Genomic DNA, 15,438 nt, shown 5'->3' on the forward strand with positions numbered 1-15,438 from the left:
TTCAGACATCACTCAAACCAACATTCGTGATTCCTTTGGTTGAGGAATCCATGGTTAAGCTTAATGTCTATGGAGATTTTTCAAGAGGCAACTGGACTTTCTTTCGTTTTTCTTGGAAGACGTTTCGCTTCCCATCCAAGAAGCTTCTTCAGTTCTGACTGGATGATGGTGGGGAATGAATGGAAGGATTTACGTTCCTTGCAGACAAAGCTGGTCACTTGAATCCTTTTAGTGAGTCGTTGATGCCGCATGGGGGTTAATCTGTGTCCTTCCATTCCCCACCATCCAATCAGAGCTGGAGCTCTGGCCACAGGGGGGGAGATGTGCTGCCCCGCCCCCACGCCCCGTTTTGGGCCTAGGACGAAGCTTCCTTGAAGACTCTGGGACCAATCATTCTTTCTCGGCCCATCCTACCTTAACAAAATTGTTCTTGTAAGGAAGGTGTGATAGGTAAAACTATTTGAAACTAGATATGTACATGCTATGGTTTTCTCACTTGCAACATATAGCTGTGAAAGTTGGACCATAAGGAAGGCTGAGCGCCAAAGAATGGAGGCCTTTGAACTCTGGTGCTGGAGGAGACTCCTGCGAGTCCCTTGGACTGCAAGGCGATCCAACCGGTCAGTCCTAGAGGAGATCAACCCTGACTGCTCTCTAGAAGGCCAGATCCTGAAGAGGAAACTCAAATACTTTGGCCACCTAATGAGGAGGAAGGACTCACTGGAGAAGAGCCTAATGCTGGGAACGATGGAGGGCAAAAGAAGAAGGGGACGGCAGAGAACGAGGTGGCTGGATGGAGTCACTGAAGCAGTCGGCGTGAGCTTAAATGGACTCCAGAGGATGGTAGAGCACAGGAAGGCCTGAAGGAACGTTGCCCATGGGGTCACGATGGGTCGGACACGACTTCGCAACTAAAAACAACATTTTAAGAGGATATCTACAGCGGCCAATTTGGGCTTTGAACTGACCACTGACGGAGTACTATCTTTTTTTCTTGAAGAGATGTTTTTAACCACATTCTTAATTAATTTGACTCTTTGTGATTGCTAGCTCCTTTGAGCAACCTTCTTTGATGGAAAGGCTGGTATAAACCCAGCCAAGCCATGGAAAGGTTCAGATGTGCCATCAAAGCACGATTTGGCCTAAGAGAAACCTGAGCACGTTATCCAGCGGTGGGTTTCAGATATTGTTACCACTGGTTCGCCCTGTGCATGCACTTTCCAGAGGTGGGTTTCAGCAGGTTCTGACCAGTTATGGAGAACCGGTGGTAAAAATTCTGACTGGCCCCGCCCCCATCTATTCTCTGCCTCCTGAGTCCCAGCTGATTGGGAGGGAATGGGGATTTTACAGTATCCTTCCCCTGCAGTGGGGAGGGAATGGAGATTTTACTGTATCCTTCCCCTGGAGTGGGGAGGGAATGGAGACTTTGCAATATCCTTCCCCCAGGAGTGGGGAGGAAATGGGGATTTTGCAATATCCTTCTCCTGGAGTGGGGAGGGAATGGAGATTTTACATTATCCTTCCCCTGCCACGCCCACCAAGCCATACCCACAGAACCGGTAGTAAAAAAATTTGACGTTATTTGATATTAAACCAGAACCAACTTTTGCAGAAATCCCTGCGAATCTCTGCTTTGCAAACATCCAATAAAAACTTTCAAAACAGGAATTTTTTTTCCCCATAACGGAGAGTTGGGGGAGAGGGAAAGTTTCATTTTGTAAGTACGTTTGGAAAAACAAAGATACCAACAAGCTTCGTATCCATATTTAGTTAATCCTTGCTTGGGGAAAAAAAATGACACAGTAATACTTTTAAGAAGCGGGTCTATATTGATTTTCACTGTTTCCCAAACAGAAATTAAGTCTTTTAATTCCTGCAAGGAGCTCAGCAAAGTCTCTGACTAGAAGACTCCAGCTGTGAATGCCAATAGAAAATTGTTTCTATAGCTTAAGCGCTGGAAGAGAAATAAAAAGATTTTTTAAAACTTCTTGTCAAAGGATTAAATTTCCTCCAACGAGAAAATGAGTTATTAAACTAATATTGTATTAGTTTTGAAACAAGCGTACTTCCTTCTTTCAGTCACCTAGTTATTCCACGTGGCGCTCAGTGCCACTTTAATTTATTTCTTAGTGAAAATAAACTTGGAGGAGGAGGAGAAAAAAATCTGGTTTTATTGGGGTACAGGGATAATTAAAGCTCTAAACATAGAGCCGAGGTGGCGCAGTGGTTAGGGTGCAGTACTGTAGCTACTTCAGCTGACTGCTAGTTCAGCAGATCAGCGGATCAAATCTCACCGGCTCAAGGTTGACTCAGCCTTCCATCCTTCCGAGGTGGGTAAAATGAGGACCCAGATTGTTGGGGGCAATATGCTATTTAGTATTGTCTTTGGTGTAAGCCGCCCAGAGTCCTCGGAGAGTTTATAATAAAAATAATAAAATAATAATAATAAAAAAATGTTTGGAATGAGGTGGAGGGGAAATGATCCTACAGATTTGCTGAATTTGCTAAAAGGGTATTCACCATTGTTTCTAATATTTGCAACCCCTCACAAAAAGGCTTTTCCTTATTCAGCAATATATAAGCTTCATTATGGGAATGTAGATATGAGTGGTGCGGTGGCCTAGGGGTGAAGCTCTTGCCCTCACAATCAGGAGACTGTGAATTCGATCCTAGGTAGAGGCAGATATTTCTCTCTCTGGGCACAATGGGAATATATCTGCTGCAAAACTCCTCATTGGCGACAGGAAGGGCATCCGGCCAGGAAACTCCATTTAGTTGCCCTGACTCCACCCCGCAAGGGATTACGGGGTCATTAAATAACGACATTATGGGTTGTAGATGCTCCATCATTAGAGATTTTCAAGAAGAGACCGGACAACCATTTGTCCAGAATTGTATATAGGGTCTTCTTCTCGAGCAGGGGGGTTAGACTAGAAGACCTCCAAGGTTCCCTTTCAGCCCTATTAGTCTACGTTTTATGTTCTGTGAAACTGACACTTTTGAACACTGGCGTTGGAAAGAACTCTTGAGGGAGCTCATGGACAGCTAAGAATAAAACAAATGGATCATCCAATAAATCAACCAGGAGATTCCATGAGACACAAATAATGAGACTCAAATTATCACACATTGGATGCATAATAATGAGACCCAACTCCCTTGGGTCTCATTATCAGCATACATCAGCAAGTATTGCAGGCCCAATTGGCAAAAGAAAGCTCAGGACTGTATTGGTTGGAAATGTCTATGGAGATTCTCCGTCATCCAGGTCATGGTTGTCCCAAAGGTGCTTTTTCAAGAGGCTACTGGACTTCCTTGGTTTTTCTTTTAAGATGTTTTGCTTCTCATCCAGGAAGCTTCTTCAGCTCTGACTGGATGTCCTTCCATTCCCCATCATCCAGTCAGAGCAGAAGAAGTTTCTCAAATGAGAAGTGAAATGTCTTGGATGAGAAGTGAAACGTCTTCAGAGAAAAACCAGAAAGTCCAGTTGCGTCTTGAAAAAACAACTTTGGGACATATTAGTTGGAAATATGCGGAAGAGGCCTTAATCCGGCAGTGGATAGACAATGGGAAGAAGGAGGAGGAGGAGGAGGAGGAGGAGGAGGAGGAGGAGGAGGAGGAGGAGGAGGAGGAGGAGGAGGAGGAGGAGGAGGAGGAGGAGGAGGAGGAAGAAAAGAAGGAGGAGGAGGAGGAGGAGAAGGAGAAGGAGAGGGAGAAGAAGAAGAAGAAGAAGAAGAAGAAGAAGAAGGAGGAGGAGGAGGAGGAGGAGGAGGAGGAGGAGGAGGAGGAGGAGGAGGAACAACAACAACAACAACAACAACAACAACAACAACAACAACCACCCATCTCACAATTTTGCGATTGTTAAGTGAAGAGCGCCTGATTTTATGACCTTTGTGTTGGGGTCATTAATTGAATCACCCAGTGGTTGAGCCAATCCCGCTTCCCCCATTGGCTTGGCTTGTTGGAATCCAATGAAGGAGGAAGATTCCATTCCTAGGAATGGAGAGCCCCACTCACCGTCCATGGTTTGACCTTCTCTTTTCAACATCTGGACAGCCCCGACGTATTTCTTGAGCTGGACTTTGAGCACCTCATTCTCCCTGCAAGGTCAAGAACAGGAAGACGGGGCAGTTATTTTTAATCAAGCCAGTCAAATCACCGTAGGTCAAGTTATGCCAATCAATTCATCTTCCATGTAGCGATCTGCAGTCGTGGCCAAAATTGTGGAAACCTTTTGGGGAAAGTGTATTTTTGAGGTTTGATGGCTAATAACACCACTTTTTGGGGGGAGTTTCAAGATCATCCTATTCCACTGCTGGAATGGCCTGGGAATAGCCCAGACCCTAACTCTATTGAAAATCTAGGGAGCCGACTCAAGAAACTTGTTAGTTAGAAGCGACCCAGCAATAAAACCCAGTTAATAGAAGCAACCCTTCAAACTTGGTTTCACATTACAACAGCTGCAGAACTCAAAGACCATTCATCCATCCATCCTTCCTTTCATCCTTCCATCCATCCATCCATCCATCCATCCACTCATCCACCCACCCACCCATCCATCCATCCATCCATCCATCCACTCATCCACCCATCCATCCATCCACTCATCCACCCACCCATCCATCCATCCACTCATCCATCCATCCATCCATCCATCCATCCATCCATCCATCCATCCATCCATCCATCCATCCATCCACTCATCCACCCATCCATCCATCCATCCATCCACTCATCCATCCATCCATCCACTCATCCATCCATCCATCCATCCACTCATCCACCCACCCACCCATCCATCCATTCATCCACCCATCCATCCATCCATCCATGGCGGTATAGTGGTTAGAATGCAATATTGCAGGCTAAATCTGCCGACTGCCAACAGTTCTATTCTCACCAGCTCAAGGTTGACTCAGCTTTCCATCCTTCCGAGGTGGGTAAAATGAGCACCCTAATTTTGGGGGGCAATATGATGACTCTGTAAACCGCATAGAGAGGGCTGTAAACCACTGTAAAGCGGTATATAAGTCTAAGTGCTATTGCCATTGCTATTTTGCAGAAACCCTAAGCAACATCACCACCTAACCCACTCCGTTACCTTGCCAAGGCCTGGATCCTCACTGTATAGTGTTCTTCATGCTCGGAAACTTTCTTCTTCAGATTGTCCACCTCTTGACGGAGTCCCGACGAATGTTCCATCTCGCCCTCCAAGAGACTCCGCAAGGAACTGCAGAGAAGAGCGCAGCGTGAGACGGATTGTCTGAAATCTGATATGAAGACCAAACTTTTTCAGAGGGGAACCCAAAGGAAGACGACTCCCCGGAAGCGCATTTGGCTATTTTCCACCAAGAGTGTGAGGCAGGAGCTCAGCAGAAGGTGGAGCCACCTCAAAAACAAAAAAGATTTTCTTGGGAAAGCGTGAGAGAGAAATTCAAAGCAATTCTGCCTTGGTTGTGTTAGGTATAAGTGGAGGCAGAGTGGGGCTTTGAGAAGGTTTCAAGGTTCAGTTAGAATCAGAGGTGGGTTTCAGCAAGTTCTGACCAGTTCTGGAGAACCGGTAGTGGAAATTTTGAGTAGTTCGGAGAACTGGTAAATACCACCTCCGACTGACCCCGCCCCCATCTATTCTCTGCCTCCTGAATCCCAGCTGATCGGGAGGAAATGGGGATTTTGCAGTAACCTTCCCCTGGAGTGGGGTGGGAATGGAGATTTTACAGCATCCTTCCCTTGGAGTGGGGAGGGAACAGAGATTTTGAAAGCCCTTGAAAGAAAGAGAGAACCGGTTCGCTCATGGCTGAAAGTCGGAGCTAACGGTTCGCCCGAACCCGTCTAAACCGGTAGAAATCCACCACTGGTATGTACGCTTTCCATAGAACTGACCCAAAGTATCGTTTGTTTTACCTAGTCTGTTCTTCTAGTTCATGCTTTCTGTTCATCATGGCTACAATAGCTTGCCGAAGTTCCGCTTGGGGGGGAAGAAAAAAAAAATAGACAAAATTAAGTCTATTATTCTTTGTAATGAACACTTAGTCATCTCATGCAGAACAGTTCTTAAATTCATGCCGCATAAGCACAGATATTTGCGTTTCGGTTAAGAGTTCGGTTGACTTCATTCTTCTTATTTTAACTGTTTTAGTTAACACAAACGGCTATCCACACTTCTTAAAACAGCCTCCCCCCCCTTACCTAAAACCTTCCAAACACTTGAAGATTATGCTGGTTTCAAGAGAAGGGAAATACAGCAGTAATAACACCAAATCAGATTGTTATTATTTAGAAGAACTCTATTCTAGACCAGTATCTTTCCAAATAAAGATGGAGTGATACAGGGGGGGTTCTAAAATTTTTTACTACCGGTTCTGTGGGTGTGGCTTATTTTGTGGGTGTGGCTTGATGGTCATGTGACAATTATTTAGGATTTAGCAGAGGTACTGGTCTACCAGGCTTTTAACTGCTTGCAGAGCTGTACTGATCTACCCATTTATTTTTTGCAGGCACTGGTCTACCCATTTATTTTTGCAGGCACTGATCTACTCATGTATTTTTGCAGGCACTGATCTACCCATTTATTTTTGCAGGCACTGATCTACTCATGTATTTTTGCAGGCACTGGTCTACCCATTTATTTTTGCAGGCACTGATCTACTCATGTATTTTTGCAGGCACTGGTCTACTCATTTGTTTTCTTTTAACACTGATCAGCTGTAGGGCGGCCCTTTGAAGTCCCACGGCAAGAGTTTAAACAGTTTTTTTCCCTCTAGCTGATCAGCTGGGACTCAGGAGGCAGCAATAGATTGGGGGTGGGGCCAAATAAAAGGTAAGAATAACGCAGGGGGCAGAACCGGTTTGGTGATGTCATATCGTCACCACTACCGGCTCGGGAGAACCGGGCCGAACCAGGAGGAACCCACCACTGGAGTGATAGAAGAAAATATTTGTAGCCCAGGACTGAACTGTGGGGTCCTTGATGCTCTCTGAGCTTGGTAATTTTCTTGCAGATGTTTCATGACCCAACTAGGTAACATCATCAGTGCTAGAAGGAGGTGGAGTGGGAAGCCATTTGTATATAAAACAGAGCAAACCTCACTCCCTTCCCGCACTGATGATGTTACCTATTTGGGTCATGAAACATTTGCAAAAAAACAATCAAGCTCAGAGAGCAACAAAGACCCCACAATTTAGAAGGCGGAAGGATTTCCTCTATAAATGATCGGCATCAAATGCACATACTACAATTTCCCCCCAAAAGTCTCCAGTTAAATCTAGCAATGCTTTACTTCTCCAAATTAGCACGTTTGAGTGGTTTATCTGCAGAAAACAACACGAGCCTGTTTATAAGCACCTCCCCAGGCCAAGATGTTAATTTAAAGTCACTTTCAATGGCTAATCTAAACCACCACAGCCTGCAAGCACTCTTGAGAATGATGGGGAAATGAAATGACTTATCAGCGTACATCTGTAATGACTTATCAGCGTACACCTACATACTTTTTTTTTTTTTTTGGTGTGTTGATAAAATAAGCATCCTAAATGAAAAATGAAGATTTGCTTCCAGGCTTGGCAGAGAGTCAAACACTTTTCTTTTTGGATTTAATTTTCAGGCACAAAGTATCAGTTCTGTGCATTACGTTCCAGTTCGGAAGATTTATTGCTCAAGCCAACTCACAAGGATCTAGTCGATTAAAGTACTAAATTGGAGCCAGATAAATTCAAGAGAATTCAAGAGAAGTTGGAGGTGAACCATTTGTGGCAATGCAGCAATTCTAAGCTGATGACTCTCTTAACTCTACCCCCACCCCCAGGATCTGCCTGCTCTTCGCTACATTAATGGACAAACAAACAGAAACTTGTTATGGACCTTTGCTTTTACGTAAGATAATGGCAGCGGGATTTTTATCTGCTCAAAGGGGGAAGGACTTAGAGATATCGTGTTTCCCCGAAAATAATTCCCTATTTTTTTTTTGAACCCCGAAATAAGCATTTAGCGTTATTTTCAGGGAGGTCTTATTATTTTGGGGTGCATGGAGCAAGATGGGGCTCCTCTTGCCGTCTGATTTCCTGGTTTCCAGCTCTATGTTTAAATATTTTCGGGGAGGGCTTATTTTCAGGGGGAGGCTTATTTTAGCGCAGGCGCTCAAAAGCCCGATTGGGCTTATTATCAGGGGATGTCTTATTTTCGGGGAAACAGGACACCTACAATGCAACCATGGACACTGAAGAGTGGTGGAATTGGCAGAGATGGAGAAAATTTGACAGTTTTGATGAAAGAAAAGAAGCACGATTGTACTTTTGCCAAGGAAGTGAAAGGCCCGAAAACCTGATTTGGTGATTAGCACTTATATGGGATTATCAAAATGTTCAAAATTATCAAAATGTGCACAAATATTCATTTTAGAGTCTGAGGTAGCCTTATATTTATATCTGTATCAAAAAAGTCAGAAGTTATTCTTTTCCATATTTTTCTCTTCCTTCCTTTCTTCTTTTCCCTTCCTTCCTTCCCTCCTTTCTAGATAGATAGATAGATAGATAGATAGATAGATAGATAGATAGTGTGGCCTTATCTTTGGGGAGGTCTTATTATTTTGGGGTGCGTGGAGGAAACCATCAAGGGCCTTGGTGGCACAGCAGACTATTAAGTAATGTTAAGTAATACCAGCTGCCTGCAATTACTGCGAGTTCAAATCTCACCAGGCTCAAGGTTGACTCAGCCTTCCATCCTTTCGAGGTAGGTAAAATGAGGACCCGGATTGTGGGGGGAATAAGCTGACTTTGTATAAAAAAGAACACCGCTTTGGGGGAGGGGGCGAAAGCCCTACTAAGCAGGTATATACAAAAGTATGAAGGCTATTGCTTAACGCATTGTAAGCCGCCCTGAATCTCCGGAGAAGGGCGGCATATAAATCGTACCAATAAATAAATAAATAAAATAAACCAGAAGAAATGACGGGGACTGGCTGTGCACGGGTTTAAATATTTTCAGGGAGGGCTTATTTTCAGGGGGGACTTATTTTAGTGCATGCACTCAAAAGCCCGATTGGGCTTATTATCAGGGGAAACAGAGTAGTTGGAAACATGTGGAAAAGGCATTTAGCATCCTGGCTAAAATGATGATTATAAAATGAATGTATACTTTCCGAGCCTTTTTTTCTTTTTCTAATTTTATTTATCTTTTAACTTTGCATCTTTTTTTTTTTTTTGAAAACTTGACAAAAGTTATTTAAAACAAGAGACTTGGAAGGCAAGAAAAGTTCTCCCTCAGCTCCCACATGTTGCAAGGCTGTTAAAAAAACCATTTGTCGGAAGAGCTGAAACGGTGTTAACGTCATCCTGTATTCCGTATGTTACACCTGCTACATGCTTAGCGAGTTAAGTTGCTATGCAACAGGCTAGAAGCTTCATTGTTCAGAAGCTGTTCCCTTGGGGAAAAAAATGGGGAAAAAAGCTATTCGTTAAAAAAACAAATCTTTTGATACACACACACACACACACACACACACACACAAACATACATACATACATATATATACCCTGTTTCCCCGAAAATAAGACCCAACTGGAAAATAAGTCCTAGCATGATTTTTCAGGATGCTTGTAATATAAGCCCTACCCCCAAGATAAGCCCCAGTTAAGATTATCAGCCAGATGGATGCATTTAGTAACGTATTTCCCCCCAAAATAAGACCTGGCCAGAAAATAAGCCCTAAGGCGTCTTTTGGAGCAAAAATTAATATAAGACCCAGTCTTATTTTCTATCTATCTATCTATCTATCTATCTATCTATCTATCTATTCATCATCTATCTATCTATCTATCTATCTATCATCTATCTATCTATCTATAGCTATCTATCATCTATCTATCAATCTATCATCTTTCTATCTATCTATCTATCATCTATCTATCTATCATCTATCTATCTATCTATCTATAGCTATCTATCATCTATGAATCTATCATCTATCTATCTATATCTATCTATCATCTATCTATCATCTATCATCTATCATCTATCATCTATCTATCTATCATCTGTCTATCTATCTATCTATATCTATCTATCATCTATCTATCGATCTCTATCTATCTATATCTCTATCTATCTATCATCTATCTATCGATCTCTATCTATCTATATCTCTATCTATCTATCATCTATCTATCATCTATCTATCTATCATCTATCTATCATCTCTCTATCTATCTATCATCTATCTATCTATATCTATCTATCATCTATCTATCTATCTATCTATCTATCTATCTATCTATCTATCTATCATCTATCTATCTATCTATCTATCTAATCTATCATCTATCTATCGATCTCTATCTATCTCTATCTCTATCTATCTATCATCTATCTATCTATCATCTATGTATCTATCTATATCTATCTAACATCTATCTCTATCTATCATCTACCTATCTATCATCTCTCTATCATCTCTCTATCTATCTATCATCTCTCTCTCTATCTATCATCTATCTATCATCTATCTATCTATCTATCTACATTAGGATCGCACTGCTTACTCTTACCGAATCCCATTAACACTTTAAAGAGTTGAGAAAGGCTATGCTCCTTTCAAGGAAGATATCAGTCTGATTCAAAGACTGTGTTCACACATCTCTCTCTAAGCCATGATTTACTTAATCAACCATAATGGGCTGAATCTGCCATAACATGCTAGGTCCGTGATGGCGAACCTATGGCACGCGTGCCCAAAGTGGCACACAAAGCCATGTCACCCAGCATGAGCGGCCTTGCCTGTTTGTCTTCCGGGATTCTGGCGTGCATGCATGCACGACAATCAGCTGTCCTTAGCATCCACGGCAGTGCCAAAAACCGGTGTGTGCATGCGCGCCGGGCAGTTGATTGTTGGTGCGCATGTGCGCCAGAACTCAGAAGTTCGGCTTTTCCGGAGCGCAATCCCTTGGCCCGCGCGGCAATTCCCTCAATTGTTCATCAAAGTTGTCCAACTTTTTTCAGCTTCGGCCCAAAAAAAAAAAACAATCCTGAATCAATCAAATGAATTACTGCTTCAAGAAATCCCTTCAAGCAAGTTATTGTGGCTCTCAAAGCAAATATCTCATTGTTTGCAGGCTCATGTAGAAACCAGAAAGAGAAAAGTTATTTGTTTGAATGAACAGCAGAAACTTATAGCATTCGTGCCAGCACATCTTCTGGATCTTCTTCTTTTTTTAAAAAATATTCACAACTCTGATGAGTTTATTTTTAAAGCATAGGGACGCTGAAGTTAAGTCATCTTCCCGGGTAACTGTGAATCAAGGTTACTGTCATCCACTTAAATGCGCAAAGCCACTAGGAAAAATGTCAATTGCTGAATATAGATATACAAAACCAGCAAACATAGAGGCAATGCTGCCCCCTCCTGGACGACTGGCGTTACTAAACCTTCAATGGCTCAAAAACATTTCTCAAAAAATGTTGGTTGCGTGCTGCAAAATGAAAGGCAGTCCTCGACTTACGACCACAATTGAGCCCAACATTTTTTTTGTCGCTAAGTGAAACGTTCGTTAAGTGAGTTTTGCCTCGCTGCGGTGCAGCAGTGGTTAGAATGCAATACTGCAGGCTACTTTCTGCTGACTGCCGGCTGCCTGCAATTTGGCAGTTTGAATCTCACTGGCTCAAGGTTGACTCAGCCTTCCATCCTTCCGAGGTGGGTAAAATGAGGATCCAGATTGTTGGGGGAAAATAGGCTGACTCTGTAAACCCCTTAGAGAGGGCTGTAAAAGCACTATGAAGCGGTATATAAGTGCTATTGCTGTTGTTTTTTTCTCCTTCCTTCCTCCTTTCCTTTCCTTTCCTTTCCTTTCCTTTCCTTTCCTTTCCTTTCCTTTCCTTTCCTTTCCTTTCCTTTCCTTTCCTTTCCTTTCCTTTCCTTCCCTTCCCTTCCCTTCCCTTCCCTTCCCTTCCCTTCCCTATTCCCTTTCTCATTCTCCTTCCTAGTGGCGCAGTGGTCAAAATGCAGTATTGCAGGCTAATTCTGCCCACAGCCAGGAGTTCGATCCTGACAAGCTCAAGGATGACTCAGCCTTCCATCCTTCCGAGGTGGGTAAAATGAGGACCCAGATTGTTGGGGGCAAGAGGCTGACTCTGTAAAACTGCTTAGAGAGGGCTGTGAAGCGGTATATAAGTCTAAGGGCTATTGCTATTTTATGACGTTTCTCGCCACCGTTAAGTGAATCACTGCAGTTGATAAATTAGTAACATAGTTGTTAAATGACTCTAGTTTCCCCTTCGACTTTGCTCATCAGAAGGTTAAAAAGGGTATCACCTGACCCCGAGATACTGCAACTGTCATAAGTATGAGTAACTTCAAACGGTCACTAAATGAACTGTTGCAAGTTAAAGACTACCTGTACTATGATGAGGTTCATAAAATAATCAGTCAAGTAGCATCCACACAGAAAGGAGTTCCATCTCCGAATGCTAGAATAGCCTCAATCAAGCAATTTGGTCGCTCATTCGGCTCGGAATTAGGGACGTGGTGGCTCAGTGGCTAAAATGCTGAGCTTGTTGATCGAAAGGTCGGCAGTTCAGCGGTTCGAATCCCTAAGTGCCGCGTAATGGGGTGAGCTCCCATGACTTGTCCCAGCTTCTGCCAACCTAGCAGTTTGAAAGCACGTAAAAAATGCAAGTAGAAAAATAGGGACCACCTTTGGTGGGAAGGTAACGGCGTTCCGTGCGCCTTTGGCATTTAGTCATGCCGGCCACATGACCACGGAGACGTCTTCAGACAGCGCTGGCTCTTCGGCTTTGAAACGGAGATGAGCACCGCCCCCTAGAGTCAGGAACGACTAGCACGTATGTGCGAGGGGAACGTTTACCTTTACCTCAGCTCAAAAGTTAAATGTTTGCGGTTTAGGCAGAATTCATAAAAAATATTTAGCAGCCACAAGCGGCAAATGCCAAGCCTCAACAAACCTACAGCTTTGAGGGTCTCCCCAGATGGCAACATGTTTTGACGAAACTTTTTCCTCACGATCCAAAGGATTTTTTTTAAAAAAAACAAAAAACAAATTCCAAATAGAGTCGAATAGCTACCTACCCACAGTCATCGACTCTGGCACGCTATCGGAAGGCAGAAGTTCGGTTAATGCATTCTTGTGGACAGGAGAGCTAGCTTCTACCCTGTGTGTAAAAACAGAGAGGGAGATTGGTAATAATAACAATAATAATAAAGCAACTAAAACAATTAGAATGACTGAAACAAGAGTCAAAAATAATTTGCTCCACACCAGGGATCAGCAACCCGTGGCTCTGGAGCCACATGTGGCTCTTTCATCCCTCTGCTGCAGCTCCCTGTCACTGATCAGCACCACAATTTTTTTTTAAATTTTTTATTAAGTTTTTAATTAAAGACAAAACACAAAACACAAAACCACACCCAGTGTATAATACAAAATAGGGAAAATAGCACCACAATTTTGAGAGGACCTTCCGGTTTTGGATGTGGGGGGGGAGAGAAGCATGGCATGCCAGGAGGAGATTCTATTATTATTATTATTATTATTATTATTATTATTATTATTATTATTATTATTATTATTATTATTAATTAAATTTATATCCCGCCCTTCTCCCCGAAGGGACTCAGGGCGGTGAACAGCCAAGAATTAAAATAACATACAATATAAAAGTTAAATTAAATTAAACGGCCTCCCAATTTAAAACCCCAAGCTATACAATTAAAAAACTAACCCGTAAAACCTATTCAGGCCAGGCCTATGGCAAGGGGCGGGTTTTCCGGTCGGCTCCACAATTGACAGGGCTTTTGGTTACAGGAAAAAGGACACCGCACTAGGAGGAGACTCTATGGTGGGGGGACCGGACTTTGGTCGGTTCCAGAATTGAACAGGGGGGAGGAGGGGGGCTTCCGGTTAGGGCCTTTGTGGCTCTTTGAGTGTTTAAGGTTGCCGACCCCTGCTCCAGACTAATCAAATCACCCCGTAGGAGCCTTTGCAGCCTGGAATCCCTCAATTCTCTAGGAATATGGATTGGGCTATCCAAGGAAGTCTTCTCTAGCCAACACGGACCACTAAATCGTTCAAATCTAAACTCTGGCATCAAGACATATGAATGTAAGATGATTTAGCTCAGGGGTCTTCAACCTTGGCAACTTTAAACCTGGAGGATTTCAACTCCCAGAATTCCCCGGCCAGCTTTGCCGGGAGTTGAAGTTCACCGGGCTTAAAAAGTTGCCAAGGTTGGAAACCTCCTGATTTAGCTCAACTCAACCGACTTCAGAATGGCCAGCGTCTAAAACAGCACGACAAATGTAAGAAGGTTCAGATCAGACTGAACTAACAAGCAAGCATTGCTTGCTTCCTAGAGCCAAGAGAGAGGGACTTGGCCTAAGATCACCCAGTCGGCCAGCTTTTATGCCTAAAGTGAGACTAGAACTCCCAACCTCCCGGTTTTTAGCCTGAAGTCTTAACCACTACACCAAACATGTCTCCTTTAAGACTCCTCTTTGTTAGGCTAAACCAGGGATCAGCAACCTGCGGCTCCGGAGCCACATGTGGCTCTTTGGGCCCTCTGCTGTGGCTCCCTGTCAGGTGATCCCACCACTGGCTGGCCCCGCCCCTCACCCACCCCTCCCAGTCACTCCTCGCCTGGCCTGAGTAGGTAAGGACGACAGTGGGGGATGGAGAAGCGGCCAGGACAGAGACAGAGAGATACAGAGAGAGGGGGAGAGAGAGACATAGAGAGATACAGAGAGAGAGGGAGAGTTGGGGGAGAGAGGAAGGGAGGGAGGGAGGGAGAGAGAGAGAGAGAGATTTGTCAAAATGATTTTGTGGTTCCCGGTGTTTTTTAACAACTGGTTCTCTGCCCTAATGACCGGCTGGGTAGGCGTGGCTGGGGGGGGGTCATGTGACTGGTGGAAGTGAGTGACATTGAGTTGGCCACGCCCACCCAGGTTTTGTGGCTCCCGGTGTTTTCTTTTCTGTGGGAAACAGGTCCAAATGGCTCTTTTCAGTATTTAAGGTTGCAGACCCCTGGACTAGCCAGATGAATACCTGATAGGCAGGTATTTTTTTCCCCCATTTACCTCCCCAAAAACTAAGGTGTGTCTTATACTCCGGTGCGTCTTATGCTCCGAAAAATATGGTAGTTAATTACCTGTAGTGCAATTCGGCATTGCTCGGAGTCAATTCTACTGAAAAGTCTGCATTTCCGTGTTCGTTGCCGTCCTCCAGATTTTCTAAAGTAGTCAGTAGAAATATATGTTAGCAAAAGTATGGCGTATTATCCCTCCTAGACTTATAGTTCTTCCCTTTTTCAACTCTACACGCATACACAAAAGAAGGACCAGGGGTGACATCAGGGGTGGTATTCACTTACCTTCCCTATCGGTTCACAAATGTGAGTGTGTGCGGCTTGCACGCATGCAGGCGGGTTAAAAA

At 43.6% G+C, this 15,438-nt stretch overlaps 1 protein-coding gene across 3 annotated transcripts in view; it reads right to left on the bottom strand.

Annotated features, from left to right (window-relative positions):
- The window catches only part of SNX29 (sorting nexin 29), a 153,641-nt gene that overhangs the window by 113,963 nt on the left and 24,240 nt on the right, over positions 1-15,438 (bottom strand). For all 3 annotated transcript variants that reach the window (XM_070955161.1, XM_070955160.1, XM_070955162.1), the window contains 5 exons: positions 15,155-15,236; positions 13,080-13,162; positions 5,908-5,971; positions 5,105-5,233; positions 4,021-4,103 (listed from right to left, as the gene is read on the bottom strand). In XM_070955161.1, the coding sequence (XP_070811262.1) occupies positions 4,021-4,103; positions 5,105-5,233; positions 5,908-5,971; positions 13,080-13,162; positions 15,155-15,236 (441 nt within the window). The remainder of the gene's footprint in view (positions 1-4,020; positions 4,104-5,104; positions 5,234-5,907; positions 5,972-13,079; positions 13,163-15,154; positions 15,237-15,438) is intronic.

This window comes from Pituophis catenifer, unplaced genomic scaffold (genome assembly GCF_029215685.1).
Source record: "Pituophis catenifer annectens isolate HBS135680 unplaced genomic scaffold, rPitCat1.0.hap2 SCAF_16, whole genome shotgun sequence".
NCBI classification, from domain to species: domain Eukaryota; kingdom Metazoa; phylum Chordata; class Lepidosauria; order Squamata; family Colubridae; genus Pituophis; species Pituophis catenifer.